The 27228-nt window shown below is 39.2% G+C and overlaps 1 protein-coding gene across 1 annotated transcript in view; it reads left to right on the top strand.

Moving 5' to 3' along the window:
• Positions 1–1055: 1055 nt before the first annotated feature.
• The window catches only part of ADORA1 (adenosine A1 receptor), a 57632-nt gene continuing 31459 nt past the window's right edge, over positions 1056–27228 (top strand). The window contains exons 1-2 of the mRNA XM_026697328.2: positions 1056–1502; positions 6567–6943. Of these exons, the coding sequence (XP_026553113.2) occupies positions 6606–6943 (338 nt within the window). The 5' untranslated portion in view covers positions 1056–1502; positions 6567–6605. The remainder of the gene's footprint in view (positions 1503–6566; positions 6944–27228) is intronic.

Consider the following 27228-nt stretch of genomic DNA (forward strand, 5'->3'; position numbering starts at 1 on the left):
CTGCTTTTCCCACTGAGGAGTCTGGAGATAAGAGAACACAGACCACTCTGCACCTATCCTGAGGTAAAAACAGATAACAACTTCATTTTTATTTATTTGCTTGTTTATTATTGCCTCTAAAAGTCTCAGAATGATGTAAGAGCTGTGAGTGGATATTCCTTTACGTTGTCTTGCTGATGAAATTGATATTTTTATTCTGTAAATAAGATTATATGCTGATATTTTTGATGGAACTGTTTAGTTCCCCCCCCCCCTTGCCTTTCAGCAAACATTACATTGCTTATGAATGGTATTATGAATTCTATTCTGTATTATTTTTAGGCTGATAAGATGAATAATGTGAACTTTTTCAAGCAGATCAAGATGGAAAAGAATTAAAATTGCAAGAGTCCTCTTCTAGAAATTGATTTCAAGAAGAAGGAAAAGAGTTTTGCACCAGTTTTTCTCTTGCTGCAAATACATTCATGTAATAACTTGGATTCAGAGGTCATTGCTCAAGGACTGTAGGTTATAAGTGAGAAAAGAAGTCTGTTGTTGCAAGTAAATCAAACAAGAAAACTTGCCAAAGATAATTTGTTGCTGATTATGGATAGGGCATTGTCAAGGGTACTGGCAGGAGAATTATGGGAGTTGAAGTCCACAAGTCTTAAAAGTTGCCAAGTTTGGAGACCTCTGGTTTTGACCCTAACGTAAATCAGGTAAAGCAGAAAGGAACGGAGGAGCTTGGGGCTGGAGTTGACTCTTCGAAGCTTTGGGTCACTTTTAAGGCTTTTGGCAACTCGAGGGCAAAGGAGCCGAGCAGGGTACCTCCGGACGCGGCTCCGTTTCACTTCCAGAAACGCTGGCTTTCTAAGCCCCGGCTTTCAGCTCCCGGGGCAGAGAGGAAAGCGGCGCGGTACGACGCGGTCCTGCTGCAGCGGCGCTTGTTGGCGATTCTGGGCTCTGACGAACACACACACACACACACACACACACACACACACACACACACACACACACACACACACACACGGACACGCGCACACACACACACACACACACACACACACACACGGACGGACACACGGACACGCGCGCTTGCGCACTGAGCCCCACAAGACCCTCAAAGCAGGCGACTCCTCTTTAAAATACCGCAAGGAAAGACCCTGGTTCGGTGCAGTCCGCCGGACCATGTGATACCTCGATCAGCAGCGGGAAGCGGCGAGGGGAAGGGAGGGAGGGAAGGGGGCGGGTGAGGGAGAAGAGCAGCCTGCTTCAGGATGAGAGCCGCCTGCCTGCGTCGGGGTCCGGATTCACCGCATTGAACCGCCCCAACTCCAGAAGTACCGGCTCAGAGCCGGGCGGTCTGCTTGCATCCCGAGATGCCAAGAGATACAGGAGCCCAGTAACTGAGCCGCCCGAGAAGGAGGAGGATGCTCCCACCCCATCTCTCCCACTGCCGCTGCCAGCCTGTCCGGAGTGGGAAGGCTTCGCTTGGAGGGAGAAAGGGCGCGGAGGGACAGGTGAGCCTCGCCGCGCGGGCTGGTTCCGGGGCGCAGCGCTTTCTGGCACTTGGGTGCTCTCCGTTCTTTTTGGGTTGCCTGAAATCAGAGGATTTAATCCCGTGGCGGCGAGGAGAAAGGAAGCAGGGAACGCAAGGGGCGCCTTTGTTCTGAGATCAGCTGTAAGCCGGACGAGGAAAGGGCACGGAGAGGTTGGGGTGGAGGGGACAGTCAGATTAACGGGGCGACTCTCGGGGAAAAGGAGGGCTGGAGGTCAGGCTGTGGCCGTCCTTCCGATTAACCAAACTTCTCTCTGAAGGGCGGGAAGGTTTGTGCCAGCCGCCGAAAGGGCTTCCCATCCTTCCCCGCACCTGATGCCTTTCAGATAGATTAGACGTTCAGTCCCCTGTGCTTGAAAGACAGTGCCGTCCGGGAGGTTTCGACAGCACTAGGCCACGAATGGTGATGCTACCCCGATATTTCCCCCCCCAATGAATGTACTCCCAAGTAGAAAACACAAAAGGGCAGCAGTATCTTAGAGCCTATCTGCATTATTTGGTCACTGATCCTTTTCTAGCTCTTAGGTTGCATACGATCAGTTATTCCTCCAGAGCCTTAAGGGAGGATATAACAAAATAAGGTTGCTGATGCCGGGTTTGTGGTGGAGGGAACTCTGCAGAAGTGGGGGAAGGGGGGGAACCACAGGCTCAAAGGTGTTCTGGAGTGGAAATGGGAACAAGTAATGTTTGAGGATTCATTCAAGAGGTGCCTTTGTTGCTCAAAAATATCTTGCACTGATCTATTGTGACATTTGCTGACATATTCCTGAAACCTTGCTCCTTCTGCCTCTCCCAATGCATAATCCTTCCCGGTACAGGATGAAAATACCAGTTTAATGAGAAATGATACAATGGGACAAAAAAGGAACTTGTGTAGTAACAAGAAGTCTATATTGTGATAAAGCCTATTCTTTGCTTAGTACATCCACATTTGCATCTCATTTGTTATGCATAGTTTGCATTTTTTTCCCTCCAAGGTTGCCATTGTCTCATGGGGGAAATCACATTTTTTTCAAAAATAAACAGCACAACTTGTCATACCTGGATAAATGCAATTATTCATTCCCTCAGTTATGCTTTTGTTGTTGTTATTACTGACATCTGCAATATGCTGCTTGTAACTAGATATGACTACTGAATATTATTAACATGATTAATCACAAATTACACCACTCCTTATTTGCCATTGTTTAGTTATTCTGGACTGCTCTGTTTCCCATTTCCTATGAGGATTTGTATTTCATTTTTATATGGAAACTGCAGCCTGTTTATGAACTCTACCTATTATCTGGGGGACAGGAGACTGTATTATATTTATAGGATGAAGAAATCTTCTCTGATAGCTACATTTGTAGGAGGGATGAGAAGATTCATCATCAAAGGACAGGGTAGCCCATTAGTAGAGCATATGCACTACACACAAAATATCCATGTTCAACTTTTGCTGACATCTTTGAGGGGGAAAAAGGATCAAATAGTTGCTGTCCATCTATTTGACAGCAGTGCTGGCTTAAAATCTATAATAAACCACAAGGCAAAAGTAAGGTAATTGCCAGCGCACATCTTAAAATTGTCATATAGTTCATAAATAGAGAACAAACCATGATTCTGAATCAAAGTGTTGGAATGATGTTGATGGTTATCTAGATCAGTGACAAAATGGGTCTATAATTCGTCCTGAAAAGCCTTGCAGAGGCTTTTTCCAAGCTTCTGGGAGGCCGAAAAAGGCTTCAAACCAGCCGAAAAATCAGCTGTGAGGTACAGTGCATGGTGGGAGGTGAGGGATTGCATACACATGCACAGGGGGCATGGGGAGGGGCATGCGCATTGCATTCTGGGTGCTGGCACACGAGTGCCTGCGCGCTGGTGTGCACGCAATTTTTGGCATAGGAGCCAAAAGTTTAGCCACCACTGTCCTATCTCAAGAGGAGAGCATTTCAGAGGAAGTTGTGTAATTTTGCTGCTTCCTCACTCCCCGCCCCTTTGCTTTCCAAGGAATAGGGACCCTCCATAATCTGTCTCTGCAAAAAAGGCAGCTTTACCCAGAACACCTTACATTCTGCAATGACACCTCTAACACTGTCAGATATCCCCATCTGCCTATTCCAAGTTCTTAGGAAAGATTCGATAAGTGGAGAAAAATGTCAAATCCAGTCTGAACATCTGGCTGACTGTGTGATGAACAATAAATAGGGATAGTCCCATAGGCCCTTAGAGGTTGATGATAATTATTTTGGGGAGTGCTGATCTACGGCTCATCTGCCAGCACAAATGACTCTGCGTGCCACAGGTTTGCCATCACGCAGATAAGGAATACTCACTTTGTTTTTAAAATTTGGCTCTTTTGCCATGTGTTTGGGATATTCCATAACAGTTGCTGGCTGCCTTTTAGATAAATTTCTTGCTCTTTTTTTAATTACAGTATATGCATCCTGTTTTTGTAAATTTCTTTGAGTAATAACCCATATATGCACCAGGGTCTCCCATGTCACTTGTGAGCCCCAGAGGCCTTCGGCTTGTTACCAATTTGTACTTCTTCATGTAGAAGCATATTTTCTGCTTCCCAATGTCTCAGGTCAGCACTTGAAATGCTGAGCTTATTTCTTTCTTTCAGTTCTGCACTAAGAGAGCCCAAGAAAAGCAGTCAGTGCCTTTCCAGATCAGGGGTGTCAAACTCAATTTCATTAAGGGCTGCATCAGGGCTGTGGTTGACCTGGGTGGGTGTGGTCGATTGGATGGGCGTGGCCAACTTGACACCACTCCCCAAACTGCTGGCATGTTTCCTGTTAGCATTGGGTAAACTGGGCTGAAGTCAGGCTGTCCCAATTTTTCCTTTTCTCATTGGGTAGACCAGGACAACCTCATGGGCCTGATATGACCACATTGCGGGCTGGATTCGGTCTGCGGGCTTTGAGTTTGACACCCCTGTTCTAGATCTTTAGTTTGTATAGTGTGTATTTACCTAGTAATGAAAGCAGAACAATACTAATGGGGAAGGGGAAATGCAAAGCTGCTAAAGCTCCATGGCAGCCAAATGTCTGAGAGGAGGAGGAAGACGTTGGCTTGAGCCCAAGATCTGGAAGGTACAGTGGAGCAACTTCCCGCCAACAGAATAATGTTATGCTGACAGGTTCTGTAGAGTTTCAACATGCAAATGAAAAGATTCCACTTTTGTGATTTTGGATATGTTGCAACTAAGCTGGAAATAAATTGCCTGAGAAAACAGACAGAGTGAGATAATGTAGGTGGTGAGCTTATTTTGGAGAAATGTAAATCCATTATTTGGAAGTGCTTTTAGTTAAATAAAATATACATATGAAGTGAGGGGGGGAATTAAATATCGTATCTACTTTTTTGATACTATTATCTTAGGCATCCCATTCAAAAGCAATGTGAGGGCCTTTATCCTGAAAAAGTAGCACATCTCAACTCCACAGATCAACAGTGCACAAGTTTATACACAATCTTAAGGGTTCTCAATTTTTCTTTGAAGTAATGCAGTGCATGCAAAAAAGAAACAAGGGTTCAATCATGTGGTTGTAGCAACCACTATGACTTTTTGGGCACCCCTGAAGTAATAATTGTGCATAGGGTCAAAGCAGAGGTGGTATTCAGCAGGTTCTGACCAGTTCTAGAGAACCGGTTGTGGAAATTTTGAGTAGTTCAGAGAACCGGCAAATACCACCTATGACTAGAGATTTTACAGTATCCTTCCCTTGCCACACCCACCAAGCCACACCCACAGAACTGGTAGTAAAAAAATTTGAATCCTACTACTGGGTGAAACACCTCCTAGCCTTCTTCATTATCCTCATAAACATAAAGAACACTTTTATGTATATCAGTTATCCATAATCTTTGGCTTTGGATGTTTAGCTGAATCACGGGCCTCCCACTACAATTACATATTTTGAATGTTTTTGTCTGTTGACTTTTACATATCTGAATATGTTTCCCTTCTTTTAATTAATTATATTGCTTGATGCTAAAATATATGGGGTTAGTGAATTGTTTTTACAGTTCAAAATCTATGACTTCTAAGGTGCACCTACTTGGGATCATTTATTGAAAATCATGGACAGTAATCTACCACAGTGCTCTGGTGTAGGTTGATAGATACGTGGCTTTCAATCACCTAGTAAGCTGAGAGAGAATGACTGGTCTAACTAAAATCATCCAGCTAGCTTCCTTGTGTAAAGTAAGACTAAAATCTAGGTCTCCCCACTCTGTCTGCACTAAGACCACTACACCAAAATGACCTAGTTGGGATTACGATACCAAAATAACAGAAGTGCCATTAAATGCGGTCAGGCAAGAATCAAATTGGTAAAAAAAACAAACAAACCTGTTGGGAGATAAACCTGCACGCCCCAGTCCCTGCATTATTTTCTGAGTGTGGAGTTTTCTCAGGTAAGCAGACATGTGAAGAAGTCCTTCCAAAGAGTTGTTGCATTTTGGAATTTCCTTGTTCTTGAAGGCATGGAGGTGACAATTTTGTAGAGTGGATGCAAAATACTGTAAGTCGCAATATTGCAGATATCAGTATATGTGCATGCATTCAAGAAGAGTGATCTCTTCAAGGAAGGTTTCGCTGTTGTTGTGAATCAGGAGTGTTCAGAAATGGTCATGTTATCAGATGAACTCTGTATGATTGCTGAACAGTATGGTTGGGATCAAATAAAGCAGCGAGAAAGAACCCAGTCTTAATTGTAGCAATCTTTTCGATGGAGTACAAGTTTTTTCTGTGCAGTAGCTTGACTCATATTACACATTCAATGTGTGACATTCTTGGTAACAAATTGGAGAAGGGCCGCTTAAACGAAATGCCGTAATTGTGCAGGATTTAAAATACAGACTTCCCCTTCACCAGAAACTCTTTTGCCTTGTAAAATTTGCTTGTGAGATTGTGAAAAATGTGTATATTAGTTCATATTTTTGTGCCACGCTGTATAAAGTAACTGTCTAGCTTGAAATTCTGTAGTAGCTGTTGTTGACTGTATCTTATGTCTACTATTAATCATTTCAGGCAATTTAAGAGTTTGAAGCTAGTGCGCATCAGGACATCATGTCACAGGACAAGAAATTCGAGACTGCTTATATCTGCATAGAGGTGCTGATTGCCCTTGTATCCATCCCCGGGAATATCCTGGTGATCTGGGCTGTCAAAGTGAACAAGTCTCTCCGGGATGCCACCTTCTACTTTATTGTGTCTCTGGCAGTGGCAGACGCAGCTGTGGGAACCCTTGCAATTCCTCTGGCCATCATTATCTACCAAGAACGAACAATGGGGTTCTACAACTGCCTGGTGTTGATATGTCCTCTCCTCATCCTCACCGAAAGCTCCATTTTGGCATTATTGGCGATTGCCGTGGATCGCTATCTCCGAGTCAAGATCCCTATCCGGTAAGAGCTAGAGCCTGAGAGATAAGTCTTAGTCAGAGATGGAAGTTGAATTTTTTCATACCTCTCTAAGACTGTATTGCAAAGCAAGGAGCCAAAATTTTAAAATTGTCAAGAATGATTTCTTTTCAAAAGGATGTTTTATTGAACTTTGTTAATAAAGTCGTTAATAAATTTGTCCAGTCCATGGATGACCATTGGATTTACATGTGCTTTCTATATAAATAAAAAGAAATGAAAATAAGAAAGGCATATTTTTGGTAACATAAAACATTTTAAAAATTAAAATTAGGTTCGTGTAATCAGGGGAGACAAGAGTTGGTTACACACCCTCCAGTCCTGGGTTATTTTCTGATCGACCGCAGCTAATACCTGCAGCCCTTGACTTACATTTTGTTTAGTGATTCTTTGAAGTTAATGGCACTGAAAAAGTGATTTATGATGGTTTTTCTCACTTACGACTATCACAGCATTCTCATTTGTCACATGATCAAAATTCAGATGCTTGGCAACTGACTCAAATTTATGATGGTGGCACTGTCCCAAGGTCATATGATCACCTTTTGTGATCTTCTGACAAACAAAGTCAATTTGGGAAGCCAGATTCAATTAACAACTGTGTTACTAACTTGACAACTGTGGTGATTCACTTAACAATTGTGGCAAGAAGGGTCATAAAATGGGGCAAAACTTACTTAACAACTGCCTAACTGAGCAACAGATATTTTGGACTCAGTTTTGGTCATAAATCAAGGACTACCTATATTACAAATAAATGGCAATATGATGAAGCTAGTCCATCTTGTATTCCTTAATGGAATATTGTGGTAAACATACAGAAAATTCAGTGGAAAAAATGTTATAAATGGATAATGATGTTGCACCCTAACTCTTTTAAAAATTCATAAATGAAGTACCATGTTGAGATATTAAATTCTTGACTGGAAGCACCTAATCCCCTGCATTCGCTTTGTTCTGATTTCTGGGTCTTCCGGTATTTGGCATATTATGTCCTAAGTATTAAGCCTGGATTATTCTAAGTTCTGATTATTTTATGTACTGTATAGATTTTCTAAAGTATTCAGATAGGAAATATTGGGAGATCCAAATATAATAAGAATATGAGTGTCTGATTTGAGAGAAGGATTCTGTGACTATGAGGTTGGGAGGCAGAATATTTTTAATTGTATTCTGACTAGTGAGTTTCTTGAACAAAGAATGAACAAAGGATGCCCAGGTTGGATGATAGGGAAGTAATAATACTAGGAAGAGAACAATGATGAAAATATGTTTAAGGTCAGAGATAATTTTTTTTAACACATTGGTCAGTCTCCTCTTCCAAGTACAACTAAGCAATAACTGATGTACTATATGCAACTATGAATATATATGAACAATTTCAGTCTTCATTTTGCAGCCAAATTTATTTGATGCAGGAAATTGAGGAAGCTAAAATGTATGGAGGATTGGGATCAAATTGTAATAAATGGATATTTACTGGCACTGGTGTAGGGTTAAGGAGCAAATAAATTATTCCCCCAAGTGCTAATCATTCTGTAAAGGAAAACATATCATATCAATTAAATAGGATATATAACTGCCAGATTAAAAAAAATACATGCCACTATCCTTTCAAATACATCCTTTTGAATGTGTGGGTGAGAAAAGCATGTTATCATGCATTAATTAACCTTGAACAAAAGGATGTGATTTTATCTATATAATAATAGATGGTTTCCAGATCTTTAAAATCTGCTTGTCTACAGAAATTTAGCAGTTGTAGTTTTTTTAATGTAGGAAAACTATTTTACAGATGGCATCTTCCTCCCACTAGACTGGCCAAAATGTTTAACTCAGATCCAAGCTGTTGGAAATGTGGAAAAGAAAAGGGCACTTATTTTCATACCTGGTAGACATTCCAGGAGGTGAAAAAATATTGGAATACAATTAGACAATGGCTAGAAGAAATCATGAATCAGAAAACTGAATTTAATCTGGAAACTTTTTTATTAGGTATAATAACACAAAAAATGCAATAAAATAGATAGATATATCATGTTATACATATTAACAGCTGCAAGGATTTCGTACGCACAACTCTGCTAAGAAAAAGGGGTTCCACCAGAAGGCATGGTTATAAAAAAAGAGATTTCTGATTGGCAACATAAAGGGAAGAGCAAATCTAGTCAGCCACAGGCAAGGGCATTCTCACTGGCTGTCCACCTGGGAATGGCTTAAATGTTAGTCTCCTATCCTGAAACTAATCAATCTTCTCCTGGGAGGGATAGAACTAGGAGCTTTCAGACTTATAAGAGATTGCTTTGCTGATTTGTTTTGAAACAGGAAGGCAAGACCTTCTTCACAGCAGAAAACTGGGGGGAAGTGTCTGTGTATGTCATCAGAAAGACAAGTGCTTTCCTTGCATGTGCTCTCTCTCAAACGTATAGGGTTCGTTCTCTCCCTCCCTTCCTCCCTCTGTCCATCTCTCTCTCTTCCTTAGACTGGGTGCTGCTTGGAGCTTGTCTTTGCCTGGCTTTGTGCAACCTGCAGATGGCATGATAGTAGGAGAAACTCAGGAGAAGCTCTTTCAGTGCGCCTGGCTGCTACTGCAATCCCAAGAATGATGACTCATATCCAGACACATTTTAGCCTCAGGCAATAGAGCTTAGTCCAGTTTCAGGAGCTTACCTGAATGAGCTTTGCTTTACATGTCATGACTCTCAAAGGATGAAGGTCTCTTTGTCCGTGGAAAGATTTGTTTGTGCTGTTCACGGTGACCTTTCAGTAGTGGTGGAACATTATCCCTCTACATGATTGAAAGAGATGGATACAATATCATATCAGACCAAACCTTTGGAAAACGAGTGGAATGAGAAAGAGATTAAAAGTTGCCCACATGTGGAATTGAATACTTTCACTTGCTCCTCTGATGTTTTAAAATAAGTGAATGGTTCTTCTATTCCATTTGTGGAGAAATTTGTGATGCTTCTACTGTTAAAACCAAGGAAAAGACGAGTTAATGAGCAGAGGTAGAGCGGTAAGCAGAGAGTCCTGTACAGACTCCACCTAGAAATTCAGTCTTATTCACAAGAATGCCTGTTGCTTTGTGTCCAGTTTTGCTTCTTGCTGCCAAGTCCTCCAGATGTCAATGAAACTGTTTGGCCGCATTTATAAGGCTGGGCTGCTTTGGCGTGCCCTTCAGTATTTGCAGGAGAGAATAGGTTATTTGCACTCGGTACCTTATCGGTGGTTGTGGAAGAGATGCTGATAATAGGGGTTGGCTTCTTTCTATTCTTGATCCAGATCTCAGCACTAAAAAAACCCCTTGCATATAAAGTAAAAACAGCAAAGTTCTCTCTGCCCAGATCACCTGGCTTAGATCATCAGAGCAGAATTTGAAACATTAATTTTCTTCTGCTTTTGAATCAATCTGTGGTGTAACTTCTATAGAGATTTTTTTTTTCCTGCATAAACACGCATGCCTTTTGTCCGCTCTGAAATATTTGATAATCAGCAGCACAACAACCTTTGGGGCTCCTAATGAATAAAACCAGAGAAAGTTTGACATGGGTTAAGACAGTGGTCAGAGAAGCAATCATTTGTTTGCTGACTTTTTCCACACAATCTTCTCCCTACCACTTGTCAGAAAGCTTCCACGGCAGTGTTATTTATGGACATGCCATAAATGTTTCTGCCTGGAGTCAGAAACAGCAACTACACAAGACAGCAGAACTGTTTGTAGAAATATACTGGTGGAGCCCATTTTCAATCACATTTGGAAACAAATAATTGAGAAAGAAAAACAGAGGTCACCAGCAGTGCCAGCTGGATTATCACTTGCTTGTATCAGATCAGGTTTGAGAATGGCAACTTCATAATCATAGCCTTAAAAACATGTATTGACTTCTCTATGGAAATTAAATGGAAGTGAAGATGGTTTAAATTTCATATCTCCTTTTTCTAGTGAAAAAGGAAGGTAGTTAAAAGCATTGATACAATAAAGAGGGAGTAGGCTGTGGATCTGTTGGAATCCCCGAAGAGTCAAGGTGGACCACATAAAAAGAGATAGGGGTTCAGATGTGGTCACCATTTTGACTTTTTTGGCTCCCTTTCCACATACAAATTGGTGGGAATGGGCAACTTGATGCCCTCTTGAACTTTTGGATTTTAGGTCTGATCAGTCTAAGTCAGCATGGCAAAGACAAAGGGAGAGAGAAATTGAAGTTTAAGGCAAGGGAGTCTGTAGGGAGATCAAACCCATTAAAACTCGTGTAATAAATATAAAAACAGGTAGATCTTTGATCAAAGATCCAGATACCATCTCAAGTCTTTTAACCAGACAAGCAGATATGCCTGACCATGAGACTGAAGCTCTTCTCTCTCTCTCTCTCTCTCTCTCTCTCTCTCTCTGCCTGGGTAACATCTGCAAAGCATTCTGCAATAAATTTGCTATAAAAGGGGTAAAGCTTCATCTTTACAGTTATGACATACTTTTTTCCTCCAAACTTTCGGTGTTCCTGAGCAGATAGGCTCCTAAAAATTTGACTTACTGTTGCAATAAGGTTTCTGTTCTCCTAAACTACTTTTATTTTTAGCCTAATACAAGGTTGTGTGCTGCAGACATTAGGAAAAGACACACTTTGCTCGACTCTCTTTTGTCAACCTCAGCAACTTCAGGGTGCGTGGACTTCAACTCCCAGAATCCCCATGCTGGCTGAGGCATTCTGGGAATTGAGGTCCACACATTTTAAAATTGCTGAAGTTGAGAAACGTTGGTAAAAAAGATAGTCTAGCAAAATTTTAAATTCCTTGTTTTCTCCTCCTTTTGCTTTTTCTTTCCTCCCCTTCTGCTGATTCCTTGGGAGGGGGGCATTTTTCTTTCCCTTCCTGAGTATTTGTTCCAGCCAGAGTGTTATATCCATTTCGACTTGGCTGCCTGCAGTGAGAGATGGATGCCTTTTAAGAATCTGTCACATGGCAACTACAGTAAACACAGTGGGGCAGCTGCTTAATGAGAGAGGGGAAAAAATGGCTCTGCCTCCAGGTGTTCCATGTAAATGAAGATAGAAGTAGAGTAAAGCTCCTTGGCTTGACTGGCCTTTAATTGAAATTTGGCAGGTGGCTGATTCCAAGAGCTGTGTTGTGTCTCCTGTGAGATTGTGGATGACTGTTCTAATTGGCAGCTGTAGGAATTATCCCGTTACCCACTTTCTGATTATTGATCAGTTGTAACAACATTGTCCGGTATTTTCTGTAAAATCCCATGAATGGAGGGATGTTAATTTGCCCTGTACTGTCTCCTTCCTGTATCCCATATCAAGATCCCTTTCTCTCCACTGTTTTTTGTCCTTTGAATAGAATAGAGTGGAATAGAATAGAATAGAATAGAATTCTTTATTGGCCAAGTGTGATTGGACACCCAAGGAATTTGTCTTGGTGCAAATGCTCTCGGTGTACATAAAAGAAAAGATACATTCATCAAGAGTAAAGAATCATAAAGTATAACACTTAATGATAGTCATAGGGTACAATAAGCAATCGAATCATACTAGCAAACAGTCAATATAAATCATAAGGATACAAGCGACAAAGTTACAGTCATACAGTCACAAGTGGGAAGGGATGGATGATAAGGAGTGATGAGAAGATTAACAGTAATAGTACTGCAGACTTTGTACATAGTTGGACAGTGTTGAGGGAATTATTTGTTTAGCAGAGTGATGGCTTTCGGGAAAAAAACTGTTCTTGTGTCTAGTTGTTCTATGGCATCATTTTGAGGGAAGGAACTAAAACAGTTTATGTCTGGGATGTGAGGGGTCTGTAAATATTTTCACATCCCTCTTTTTGACTCATGCAGTATAGAAGTCCTCCATGGAAGGCAGGTTGGTAGTCATTGTTTTTTCTGCAATCCTAATTATCCTCTGAAGTCTGTGTCTGCCCTGTTTGGTTTGAAGGAGCTTGTGAGGAAAATGTATATACTGAAAGAGCATTTGAAGTTATATTTTATTTGATCAATCAGTGCCTTGAATGAAGAAACCAATCCATCGGAGTGTTTCAATTATTGAAGCACGTTTTGAATGAGAACTCCTTCCTCTCTGAGGCCTGAAACAATTGTCCCATAAAAAGGCCCAGAAGGAAGTCCTGAAACTGCAGAAGGTTTCTTGTTCAACACTGTGAAGAGGAAAGAGGCAACACCAGGGCCCTTAGTGCACTTGTTATTCTAAACACAGGACATTTTAGCATGATAGCACTCTTCCAACGTTTGAAGGGCTACCACAGAGAAGAGGATGTTTTCAAAGCACCTGAGGGCAGGACAAGATGTGAGGAATGGAACCTTATGACGAGAGATCCAATCTAGAATTAAGAAGAAATTTCCTGACAATGAGAACAATTAATCAGTGGAACAGCTTAATTCCAGAAGTTGTGAGTATCTGTCACTGGGTTTTTTTTAAAAGAAAGTTTACTATTTGTCTGGAATAAGAACAGGGGACTGGACTGGAAGACCTACAAGGTCACTTCCAACATTGTTATTCTATATTCTCCAAAGATGCTTTGGGAACGTTTTGGGTGACCAAGGACTACACTTTTTGAGAAAAATTGACAGCAACCATATGTCATGATAATGCAAAATGATCAAGAACTTAACACATTGTTGGGTATGATTAGGGCCATTTGTACTGTTTTTTTCGCTTGCCTCAGAGCAAGAAGAAGCTGACCATGTTTGCGAACAGTTCTGTAGGTCACAAAAAGAGGTTTGAAATTGCATGTGACCTAAACCCCACATTTTCTATAAAGGTTTATGAACAGAGATGTCCTCAAGTAGAATAAAATTAGCTATTTCATTTACTGGATGATTTTTCTCTTCCAAATATATGAACACAAGGATATTCATGCGTACAATTTACCTTTATCTTCCTTTGCTGCTGACAAAGCATGCCACCTCTAGGGTCCAATTTTTAAATCAAAGTGATTGGAAATGAAGGGAGGAGAGCCTCTGTCAGGAAAATCTCCCAAACAGGAACATACTTGCCCATTTGTCTTTGTGCATATTTGGGATGTAAATACAAGGAAGTGTTTTCTTGGGCACCGCCCCCCTCCCCCCATGCATCTCTCTACTGTTGTTTTTTTGGCTAAATTCTGCCATGCCTGCAGGAAATCCATATGGAGTCTCATTGTCTGAAACAAAACAGCTAGAAGCTCTAAAAACTGTACCTCTTGATTGAGGAAAAGGATAACAAGATGTATCCTGGAAATAAAATAAAAGCCATCCTTCAGCCCCAACATAAAAGAAAGATGAGATAATATAGATGGCAACAATTTTCAGAGATTCCCTGAAGTGTGCATAACCACAGACACACACAAAAAGAGAGAAAGAGACACATCTCAGAATGGTGCAGTCTAATGTAGAAAGAATATTTCCAAAAAACACTGAAAATGAAAAGAAAGAGACATCACTCCTTGTGCTATCCAGACAGTTTATAGGTAATAGGAATTGAGATAGTTAGGAATTAAGAGCTGTCCCCTTGAGGGAATGCGTCATGTTAAATGTAGTTAAGGTATCCTGGGAAATGTAGTCCATGTCATGTGGACACATCTGTAATCCTGATTGGTCACTGAATTGACCCTTGGTGGGTTGGAGGAGGTTTCTTCACTCTAGCTCGGACCCCAGCAGCATGCTGGCATCTCTCCCCTTTGCTGCACTACTATAGGATGAAAGATCACAATCCTTTTACACCAGAAAGTCAGCTATGCAAAGAGTTGGACATTGAGATGATTCTTGACATAACTGTAAGTTATATTGAGGATGTCTGATGAACCAATAAAAAGACTTTGTATGGATGCTTTGTGGAGTTATCTATCTGCCTTTATACATTCAGTCAGTAATTATAGAGGATAGATTATTCCTCACAGTGAATATTCTATGGTTAGGAGTTTCTTGGTTTTGAAATCTGCAAAATGCTGTTTGTTTAGAGTGCCTATGGAGATTGTCCGTCATGCATCTCATGGTTGTCCCAAAGGTACTTTTTCAAGAGGCGGTTAGACTTTCTGGTTTTTCTTCAGCTCTGACTGGATGGTGGGGAATGAAAGGATTTATATTCCTTGCAGACAGCTTTTCATTTGCATCCTTTTTAGAGAGTCATTGAGGCCACTTGGGGGTTTGTCTGTGTTCTCTAATCATGTTTGATTAGAGGCAACTGGGAAGCAAAAGTTATTTTGCATTTATGTGCAAACTATGGGCAACAATGCTTTGTTACATTATTTTCAATTCATTTAAAATTATTTCTCTTTAAAACTAGTGTTTTTGCAACCTGCAAATCTTGGTGCCTTAAAAAAAAAGAATGGTACTTTGAGTCAGGGTTGACTCCTGGCACCTTCCTAGAATACAGTCCCTGCAGTTTTCTTGGCAATGTTTTTGGAAGTGGTTTGCCATTTCCTCCTTCCTAGGTCTGAGAAAGAATAACTAGTCCAAGGTCACACAGCTGACTTTGTGCTTAAAGCAGGACTAGAATTCACAGTCTCCTGATTCTTCACTTAGTTCTTTAGCTGCCACATCAAACTGACTCTCATAATAAGAAGTGTCATTTAAATTAAGACCTTAACTTCTAAAAAAAAAATCATCCATACTTTGCCTTCTGCTTCCTGTAAAAAAAATGTTGAAGTGTGCTTATGGGCAAAGAATCCTGAAACCTTCAAACTATGTAATTTTCCTGAAAATGTTTCAGGTTTTCTATTAAGTGTGAAGAGGCCAACTTTTTGTACTTTTTTTTCAAACCATTTATTTTGATTTGTCAATTGCTTACAAGATAATAGGTATAAGTATATACATAGTTATGAATACATGAAATGGGTACATATAAGAAAAATAAAAGAAACAATAGGACAGGGATGGTAGGCACATTGGTGCGCTTATGCATGCCCCCTACAGACCTCTTAGGAAAGGGGTGAGTAGACAGTCTAAGTAGACAGTCTAAGATTAAAGTAGACAGTGAATAGACAGTCAATAGTAGACAGTCTAAGGTTAAAGTTTTTGGGGTTTGGGGAAGAAACCACAGAGTCAGGTAGAGTATTCCAGACATTGGCCACTCTGCTGCTGAAGTTGCATTTCCTGCAATTAAGTTTGGTGCGGTTAACCTTGAGTTTGTATCTATTGTGTGCTCTTGTGTTGTTATGGTTGAAGCTGAAGTATTCATTCACAGGAAAGTCATTGCAATGTATGATTTTATATATCATACTTAGATCAGACCGAAGATGGCATAATTCAAGGTTTTCTAGGTCTAGAATTTCAAGGAGTGGAGAACTCTTCTTTGAAATATTTCTGGACTTTCTCAATTGTGCTAATATAAGATACATAATGTGGGTTCCAGACTGATGAGCTGTATTCGAGTATTGGTCTAGCAAAGGTTTTGTATGCTCTAGTTAGTAGTGTGATATTACCAGAGAAAAAGCTACATAGGATTAAGTTAACAACTCTTAATGCCTTTTTGGCTATGTAGTTACAGTGGGCTCTAGCACTTAGATCATTAGAGATGAGTATTCCAAGGTCCTTTACAGAGCTTGGATCATCAACAAGGTCTTGACTATTCAGCTTGTATTTTATTTTCTGATTTTTTTTGCCAATATGTAAGACAGAGCATTTATTTGTTGAGATTTGGAGTTACCATTTGTTTGACTATTCTGATACATAGTCAAGATCTTTTTGAAGGGTAGCAGTATTGTCTGTAGTATTGAACAGCTTTACATCATCAGCGAAGACAACGCAGTTGCTCTTAATGCGATCACAGAGGTCATTTATGTAGAGTATGAAGAGAGTTGGTCCTAGAACACTGCCTTGTGGGACACCACTATTGACAGGTACAGAATTTGACAGGACACTCCCAATTTTGACCATTTGTTGTCTGTTTGACAGGAATGCTTCTATCCAGTTATGCAGTTGTCCAGAGATACCATAAGATTTTAGTTTTAGGAGTAGTTTGTCGTGTACCACTGAATCAAAGGCTTTACAGAAGTCTATGTAGATTGCGTCTATTGCTTTGCCCTGATCGTGTTGTGTAGTCCATATGTTTTTGCATGTAAGAGTTGCAGATTACAGGATAGTTTTTTTCTGAAACCAAATTGTTTATTACAGAGTAAATTGTTTGTCTCTAAGTGGAGGATAATGGATTGGTTAATAATTGATTCCATGACTTTACAGGTGACACAGCATAAGGAGATTAAGAAAGTTTAGAAGAACCTGAGAGTCCCACTAACCAGAATGATGCTGCAAACAAGCAGATGGGATTCTTAGTTTTATTTTCCTGGGTTAGTATAAATACGTAAATAAAAATGAGGCAATAAGAAAAGAATACTTATTTTTTAGTCTCTTACTTTCTAGCCCCACTACCTAAAAATTCAATTCAATTCATTTGACAATATTGCAAAAATTAGTTGCCATTGCCTTCTGCCCTTTTGGGGGCAGGGAGAATTCCAGTTTAGAGCTGTTGGAAAAATCTTCTTTCCATCTTAGTACAACCAGGGCTGGCCTATATGGTTCTCCAAGATCAGCTAGATCAGTTGCCAGCCTACTAGATTCCTTAAACATTTGTAATCTTCCTCTCAAATCATGCCTTGGATTTCTCAAAGGTGAAAAAAAAAAGATATTGGCAGTGTCACATCTTATTACTTAAAGAATTTTCAATATAAAGACTCATTTCAGCTGAGTTGAATAAGAGGTGACTACATGCCCATGGCCATGTTGTTTTCAGAACAACAGAAGTGTTTGCCATTGTCTTACTTTTAAAGTTTATCTTTGTTTAGTCTGAATCCCAGTTCTAATATGGAACCCTAAGATTTCTTGGAAGCCTCTAATCGAAACAGGGTTTCCCATCCTGCTTAGCTTTTGACAATATTAGTTAAGGTTGGCCGGCTACTATTTTTCCATTGCTATATTCCCATATATTGATATAAAGGCTGGCTAACCACGTGTCTCTTATTGTTGTTTCTGCTATGGATTTTAAATATGATTTAACAATCATATATTTTCATATAATCTCCAAGTATTTACTAATAGAAAAGATAGACATAACTGCTTTTTGAAATATTCAGTGCTGCAAAAATTATTAAATATTTGAATTATTTTAATGCTATTTATCTCTGGGAATTATTGGAAAAGGGAGCAAAGAAGCTCCAGATTACCACTCACATAAATAGAGTGGTAAGCCATGCAAATTAGAATTGTAAAATCAATGTACTGGAATGCTGGATTCAGTACTAGACAACTATTTATTTTTTAAAGAAATGTGTTAGATCTACTTTTCGTTCCTTAATGAGGTCAGTTTAGCATATAACCAAAGATAACTGAGTGGGTGTGTGAAGGGAGAGAGGATGTTCTTAGAATCATTTTATAAAATACGTTTGGATGAGATATCATTTTACAAGATGATTCTGAGAACAGCTTAAAATTATCTAAAATCCAAATATTCCACTTCCTTAAATATATATATTCATTCTCCTCTACATTGTGATTAGAAAGGAAGTTCATGTATGATTTAATGTGCCAGGAACTGTAACTTCCTATCTAATCTAGCAGCAGCTATGGTTTCTGACTTACTTCTGCAAATCTTATTCTATTCCATTGGTACTTTTTTATCAATTCTAAATTGTTCTTTCTGCATTTTTAAAACAGCATTCAGGAGACATTGCAAAAATGCCAACTTCTTTTCACCCTGATCTCTGGTTGGTTAGGTTACAGGAATCCTGAAACCTCTGAGAAAGAATTAGGCTACTATCTTATTGAAAATTTTAAAATAAATGTTTTTTTGGGGGGCGGGGGGGGGGGCAAGAGTACATTTGGAACATGGATTGGCTATAACGCTAAAGGCCAGCTTAAAACTAGTACCAATTGGTCAAAGTACAGTATATCCCTTGATTGAGAGTTGCATGCAAAGCCTTGAAGAGACTTCTATATCTCACTGTCATTCTTTTAATTGGAAAAAAATCAAGTGATTTCACTACCCTGGAACAAACCCTAGGATAAAACTGAGGTCCCCATCTACTTGGAAAACCAACATATATGGTTTCTTAGTAATGGAGGTCTATGCTATGCACAGTATTGGCATAGTGGCTTCTTCTATGTTCCTACGAAGGGACATTCTGGGGAACATAAGAGCATATACAAGTTTTGCTAATATGCTGCTACCAAGGCTGATAAGCGTTGGAATGGGTCAAGATAGCTTGTATGTCATCTTTCCTCACTTCAGTTAATTTGCACTACAACCTTTCATAACTAATGTTTTAAATGATATCAAACACTCCTCAACTTGCTGCCAAGAAAAATGTTTTGTTGCCTTTGCCTACCCAGGATGTAGCCACATAACCCTGTCATGCAATTCCATAATACACTTTGTGTAACTCTTGTTTCTGCACTCTTTCTTCTGTTCATAGAATTGAACAATTGTCCCTTATGCAAAAAACGCCCCCTATTATTACCAAGTTTTAGAGTGCCTTCTAAGACTGATGTGTTTGCTTGAACAACCCTCTTCTCCATTTTACAAATGTAAGAGGTTTAGGTCTATAGATATAAGAGCTAGGTGGAAGACCACAAACAGCTAATGAAAGCAATTATACTATCATGAATTTCTGGGAAAAATGCTAATTTGATAGGGAGACCTGTTTTCCAGGGATCTTCCTGGGAAAGTGAGATTGGGATGCTAATTGGTCTTGCTTGTCCTTTGCTGATGTTTCATTGGGTTGCTTTATCTTCAATATCATCTGTAGCATAATTTCTTCACCTTATGTTAGTAATAGCAATTGTATGGACTTCAGAATAGGAAAGGATAATTTCCAAAGGAATGATCTCCTCCAACTTTTCCTAAATGAGTACATACTGTGTCTCGGGGAAGGAGAAGACAAAATCTGGGAACTAAAAGAAGAAAGAAGATTTCATTAAGCCAGTTTGGTATAGTGGTTAAGCTACTGGCCTAGAAATCAGGAAGCTGTGAGTTCTAGCCCTGCCTTAAGCATGAAAAGTCAAGTAGGTGACTTTGTGTTTTTTTTTAAACAAATTTTATTAATTTTCAAAAACAATACACAGACAAACAAAACATAAAATGTAAGAACATAGAACATCTTTTCTAAGAACTGCTTAACAAAACAAATAAAACATCTTATTTAAGTACAACATAATTCCAAATTATCACATTTCCATACAAACACGATTTAATATGTATTCTTATGTATTCAACTTCGTATCTTATTACTCTTTTTCCAACTTCTCACTGTTTCTTCCTTTACTTCTGTTCAATTTTATTCATTAAACTTATACTTTCGTCTGTTTCATATTACTATATTTCATATTATTAGTGTTTCATATGTTCTTATCCAACATTATTAATTCTCAATTATCAAACATAAGCAAACAAAACACATAACATAAAGACGTAAAACTTCTTTTTAGAAAGCGGCTTAACCCCAGGTTACAACTTTTTCTACAGACATAAATCAAATTCACGCTCACCTTATATACTATTTCATATCTTATTTAACATTCTATATTTTCTATATGTCTTCCCCTCTTTTCACTCTCTTAATTCTATTTTATTTATTTAATCTCAATTTAAATCATTATACTTGTACCTTTTGTCCATTCTTTTTCAATTATCTATTTATCTTTTCTCTTTAATACAAACTTTTTCCTGTAATCACTGGTTGAAGTATGACGCCTTTCTATCTTTCCCCCAAATTTAACACTTAAGATAATACATAATTTCCATTCTGATTCTGCTTAGTACATTCTACGTAACATTTTAAAATAAAAAACATAATAAGCTTATGATATAGTAAAAACAATGTTCCATAACAAATTAATTAATTCAACTCTATTATTATATCTTAGACATTTTACACATTCCCTACAATATTCTATTAACACATATAATATTCCAATTTTCTAGCTCTATTTCAAATACAAATACTACGATACAATCTTATGCATTTTTGCAGAATCTCTTTTTAAATTGTAATTTACCCTTTGTCTCTAAAAAAGACCTGTTTTTTAACATCTTGTTTTAAGCCTTTATAACTTCTCTTCCCTTTTCCCCTTCCTTTCTTGTCGAATCTGGCCTTTTTACCTCCCCCCCCATCTCTCAGTCTCCACCCTCTTAGTCTCCCCTCTCTGTTGTATTCCTCTTTTCTGTTGCTTTCTGACATTATATTGATTTTTCACCTTATTTTTCCCTTTCTTGGTTGGTTTTTTTAGATCTTGAATTCTCCATTTTCTTTCCCCTTTTCCCCTTTTCTTTCTTAACTAAAGTTGTTTGTCCATTAAATATGGCTTCTTCTTCTTCATCCCCACTTTCTTGTTGCTGTATTTCCTGATAAATAGAAATTGCAATTTCTAAGAAGTGAAAAACAGATCCAGAAGAGCCCTTGCCTTCTTGTTCCTCTTCTTTTAGCTTTTTAAATTCCATTTTCAATTCTTCCACAGATAATGCCATTATGAGATTGTTTTTTAAACAATCCAAATGTTTTTAGTCTTTCAAAAAATAGTTTGCCAAAGTCCCAAAGTCATCATGCAATCAAAATCAACACAAACTGTTTCATTTAGCACTTTCTTCTTTTAATATTTTCTCTTCCTGGGGTAGAGGTCAATTACACAATTCCAAAATGTTTTTTTAGAAGTCTTATTGCAATTTAGTCTCTGATCTTATAAGCTCCAAGCAGTCTCCTCCAGCAAAATCTTAGATTTAATAATAGAGTTTAATTAATTTGTTATGGAACATTGTTTTTACTATATCATAAGCTTATTATGTTTTTTATTTTAAAATGTTACGTAGAATGTACTAAGCAGAATCAGAATGGAAATCATGTATTATCTTAAGTGCTAAATTTGGGGGAAAGATAGAAAGGCGTCATACTTCAACCACTGATTACAGGAAAAATTTTGTATTAAAGAGAAAAGATAAACAGACAATTGAAAAAGAATGGACAAAAGATACAAGTATAATGATTTAAATTGAGATGAAGTAAATAAAATAGAATTAAGAGAGTGAAAAAAGGGAAGAAGACATATAGAAAATATAGAATGTTAAATAAGATATGAAATAGTATATAAGGTGAGCATGAATTTGATTTATGTCTGTACAAAAAGATGTAATCCGGGGTTAAGCCGCTTTCTAAAAAGAAGTTTTATGTTTTCATGTTACGTGTTTTGTTTGTTTATGTTTGTTTATTGAGAATTAATAATGTTGGATGAGAACATATGAAATTGTAAATAAGACAGATGAAAGTATAAGTTTAATGAATAAAATTGAATAGAAGTAAAGGGAAAAATAGTGAGAAGTTGGAAAAGAGTAATAAGATATGAAGTTGAATACATAAGATGCATATTAAATTGTGTTTGTATGGAAATGTGATAATTTGGAACCATGCTGTACTTAAACAAGATGTTTTATTTGTTTTGTTAAAACTTAATAAGCAGTTTTTAGAAAATACGTTTTATGTTCTCATGTTTTATGTTTTGTTTGTTTGTGCATTGTCTTTGAAAATTAATAAAATTTGTTTTAAAAAAAAGATGGCAATATTTAAGGGAAGGTTTGATGGATAGATGTCCTCAGGGAGAGGCAGTCTTACAGACAACCTGGTTCTTATGTCATGTAGGGCTTTAACCAAACACTTGAATTGTACCAAAGGGGCTTTTTCAAAAGGCAACGGACTTTGTTTTCCCTTGAAGGAAAGCTTTGTTTTTCAAGGAAAAACAAAGTCCAGTTGCCTTTTGAAAATGCACCTTGGGGACAATCATGACCTGGATGACTGAGAATCCGCATAGACACCTTGAATTGTACCCAGAAGAAAACTGGGAGCCTGTGCAGCTCATGCCAGGAATGTACCAGGAATCTCCAAACTAGGCAACTTTAAGATGTGTGGACTTCAATTCCCAGAATTTCCTAGTCAGTATGCTATAGGCAAACCCAGAGATTTTCAACACTATGTGTACTGCTGCATGGACCAGTTGCAACCTCCAGGTGGTTTTCAGGAGCAACCCTATGTAGAGTGCATTGCAATAATCGAATGGGAATTAGTGTGCAAGACAAATCCTTGCAAATCCTAACCATGGCTGCCAGTAACTGTGAATCCAGGAGGACTCCACATTGTGTACCAGTTCCATCTGAAGAAGTGTAACCTTGCCCTGAGTCAAAGATGACATATCCCTAGACCCAAAGTGAAGAGAGGGGAAAAAAAAACCCAAGTCGAATCATATAGTTGAGTCATGGCTTGTTTTTCCCATCTAGACATAGACGTTCATGATTTCCAGCACTTGGTCAGCCTGACAACAGCACCACCTGCCCAGCCTGGGGTGGAAATGTACAGCTGATGATGCTTCTCCACATACTTGTGAATGACCTTCCTCAGTGGTTTCATGTTGATATTAAAGAAAAGAGAAACTCAAGGATATTAAAGAAAAGAGAAACTCCTTCTCCTGAGGCATCCCACATTGCAGATATCTTTGAAAGGAAGAATTTTGCTTTTAATTGGTTGGGGATTCTGATATTTCTGTTACAATGCATTTAGGAAGATGCTTGTTCATAGGAGGCAACTCCAGAATGGCACTTGGTGCTGCCTTTGCCATAGAAGAAACTGCACAGATGTGGGTGTTCATATACAGTCAGAAACCTGAGATTCCCTGGTGGCGATCCAAAGATATGGTCACTACTGTGCCTAGAAAAAGTAATACATGCATCCAGAACGCTGCCCCTTAATATCTGTTGAATTAATGAGCTAACTGGTTAACTGCATAGATCAAGGGAGAGACAGGAACATTTAGGTTTCTAGGAGAAGCTCTGCTATCTGAGTTTTAAAATTTGCTAAAAAGTGGGAATTATCTATTCTACTTCAGTAAACAGAAATGCCTAACTTGGGAGAGGGCTATTTGAAGGTAGTTTGGTGGGGTGCAGCCTGTCAATAAGTATGAAAATAAAGAAATAAGTATCACAAGAATTAAATGTGATGTCATGTATTATTTAAAATAGAATTCTATTATCTTTATATTAAATACTTTTAGCATGATTGTTGGATATTCCCCTTTCCCTTTTCAAATAAAAGTTGCAATTTAGTGGCAATTTAGAGTTTCTAGGGGCAGTATCTAAGGCTTTTGCAAAGTACATACAATTGTGAAATCTGTTTTTGCAGCTTTATAGCAGAACATAATCCATTTAAGCTCCTTCTAGGCCTCTTGACTAGGGAGATCTCATGCTTTCAACCCCAAGTCATCCTTCCCCTAAACATCTCCTTTCTTCCTCATCACCGCTTTTTGCAACCTCTTACCCGAAAGAACTTGGAAGCCTGTCCATCACTGGGTACATTGGTTGGTCCTAATGAAACACAGTATTGCTAGCTGACCAAAGATCAATTAGCGAAACTAATTGAAGCTAAAAGTTTTCTGCAGTGAGGGTCATAATGATGTAGTCAGGGGTGGTATTCATTTTTTTTTACTACCGGTTCTGTGGATGTGACTTGGTGGGCATGGTGTGACTTGATGGGCGTGGTGTGGCTTAGTGGGTGTGGCTTAGTGGGCATGGCTTGGTGGGTATGGCAGGGGAAGGTTGCTGCACAATCCCCATTCCCTCCCCATCCCACTAACCTGCTTTCCAGCTCCGTTCTCCTGTGCAGGGCAACAAAAGAAGACCCAGCTGATCAGCTGGGACTTGGGAGGCAGAGAATAGATGGGGGTGGGGCCAGTCAGAGGTAGTATTTGCCGGTTCTCCGAACTGCTCAAAATTTCCGCTACTGGTTCCCCAGAACTGGTCAGAACCAGCTGAATACCACCTCTGGATGTAGTAATGGTGGAAGATTTTGAGTATAACCAAGTTTTATTGATCTGAGCCTTGTCAGGTGTAAACAATTTGTGATGATAAATGCAGAGAAGAACAGCCACTAATCTTTCTCTTCCTCCCTCTGTCCCACTTTTCCAAAGCTCCTGTCTAATGCTTCTATTTCTCCATAGCTGCCTTGTTTTGTGCTTTTGATCATGTGTTTTTTGCTCATGGCAATTTTACTAATTGTCAGAAGTCAGCCTGCTTATGCAAATATTGGGTATACATATCATAAAATCTGAAGAATTGGAAGAGCTCTCATGTGCATGCACACATGTGTAAAGGGTGGTAATTCCTCCTCCCCTTTCTTCTCATACAGATGGTCCTCAATTTATAACCACAGTTGGGACTGGAATTTCCATTGCTAAGTGATGAAGTTGTTTAAGTCAAGTTGCACATGATTACACAACCTTTTCTTCTGTGGTCATAATGTAAAACCACTATGGTCATTAAGCAAATTGCTAAAATTGCCGAATTACTAAAATCCAGTACTTTTTTCAATATTTTTTCCTAATGTCTAGATTTTACAGTCAATATCTGGGGGCTCTAATTAAACCCTGATTATAGGATTATTGAATTCAGGCAAGCTTTTAAACTGTCAAAGAAAAGAATTGCAGCTTGATCCATTTTAATTTTTTAGATATGTTGGCAGCAAATACTGTATATTTGTATTTCCAAAACATCGGCGTGAGAGTAATTCCTACACACAAACACAGGTTGATTCTTTCAAGCAAAAGAACACAGCATTAATTAAAAGAATAAAATAAAGACAGCAAATAAATCACATGAACTTGCAGTTCAGCCATCTTGAAAGATTGGCCTTTCTGTTTGTTTTTGTCTACTGATAGTCTATTGGGTTTTATTATTGATTTTATACTTCTTTATAAGTCTTACTACGGTATCATTTGGAATCAGGCAGCCCAGATTTTTGAATAAACAATAATAACCATCTCAAAAAAGAAAGAAAGATTAAAAAATCAACACACATTGTCATCACATCTTTCTTTAAATCCTTCCAGTACCATTTGATTTAAAATGGGGTATAGGCTAGAACAGCTGTAAGCTGTCTCGGTAACAAGTAAAACTAAGTTATGAGAAATTGTTCCAAGCAAGAGAAAGTTGAAGGAGTGAAAACAATAAGGTTTAATAAATAAGGAACATTATCACAATCATCATCCTAAGGAGGCATAGTTGTGTAACTTATTTTGAAAGGATGACAGTTTCCTTTGATTTAAAATAGCTCGCAAACTGAGAAAACACATGCTTCACACCATCAAAAAAGATCCAGGAGGTTTTTGCTTCCCAGTGGAATACTGACCTGAATTTGGCCTTACAAGAAATCAGACTTCCAACTCCTCAGTCCCACTCTATTTCCATGAACAAAATAGCTAGCAAGAGAGGTTTCGTGATGATAAGAGACGGTCCCACAGCAGTCCTGCTGAGTTAGTTGGAGCCGAAGAGATTGTTGACCTCAACGCACTGTGGATTATCCAGATAGGAGGTCTGCTGCAAGAGTTGGAAAAATATTTTCATGCCAGAACACTGTGGTTTCAGTCTGCGTCAATAGTAGGCTGGCAATGACATGGCGGCTACACAGCAAGGACATGGCAGGGTGAAATGATAAGTGGGGCATCTCGGCAAGGAGACTGTGTGCATCCATCTATAAGCATTTGTCTAGGGTGGCGAGATGGGTGGGGACTGAGTTGCAGATAGAAGCAAGATTGAATGAGCAGAGTAGCCAATTTCATTGTACATTAATTAGAGTTACCAGTTGCAGAAATTGTAACAATTGCTAGTAGCAACTAAGAAATGCAGAAGTCTCTAACTCGTTGCTCTCATCTAGCACAGTGGTCACCAACTGGTGGTCTGCAGAAAAAATTATTTGCATTTTTATATTGCACTAAGTCATCCTCAAACTATGCCCCCTGGGCTGGATATATGCCTGTGTCTGTGTCTGTGTTGTCCATGTCTGTGTTGCTGCAGAGAGTCTCCCCCTTCAGGGTCTTTTTGTGCAGGTTGGAAGGGGCAAAAAATCTGACTTGGGTCTACTTCAACCTCCTAGTGCAGGGCTTTGGGCAAAGGCTGGAGGGAAGCGCTGCTGGTGGCGAAGAGGTGGAGCGCCTTGTTCCGGTGGGACTGCATCATGGTCTGGAACTGGATGACCATCTCAGCCCGCTGAGCCTCCAGGCGCCAGTACCAGGCCTTGCACTCCCACAGATCGTCCCTCTGCTTGGAAAGCCTATGCTCGTAGTCCCCAGTGATGTGCTTCTGCTGAGCCTCTTTCTCAGTCAGATCCAATTTGAACTGAGCCAGCTGTTTTGCCAACTCTTTCTTGTGATGGCTGCTCCAACAACTGCTTCCTGTTGGGGTCCCAAGGATCCTGGGAGGGCAGGCAAGGAGTGGCTGGGAGGGGAGAGGCGAGTAAAGGCTGGTGAGGCGCCC

This window comes from Pseudonaja textilis, chromosome 3 (genome assembly GCF_049901715.1).
Source record: "Pseudonaja textilis isolate UNSWEBS1 chromosome 3, rPseTex1.2, whole genome shotgun sequence".
Lineage (NCBI taxonomy): Eukaryota > Metazoa > Chordata > Lepidosauria > Squamata > Elapidae > Pseudonaja > Pseudonaja textilis.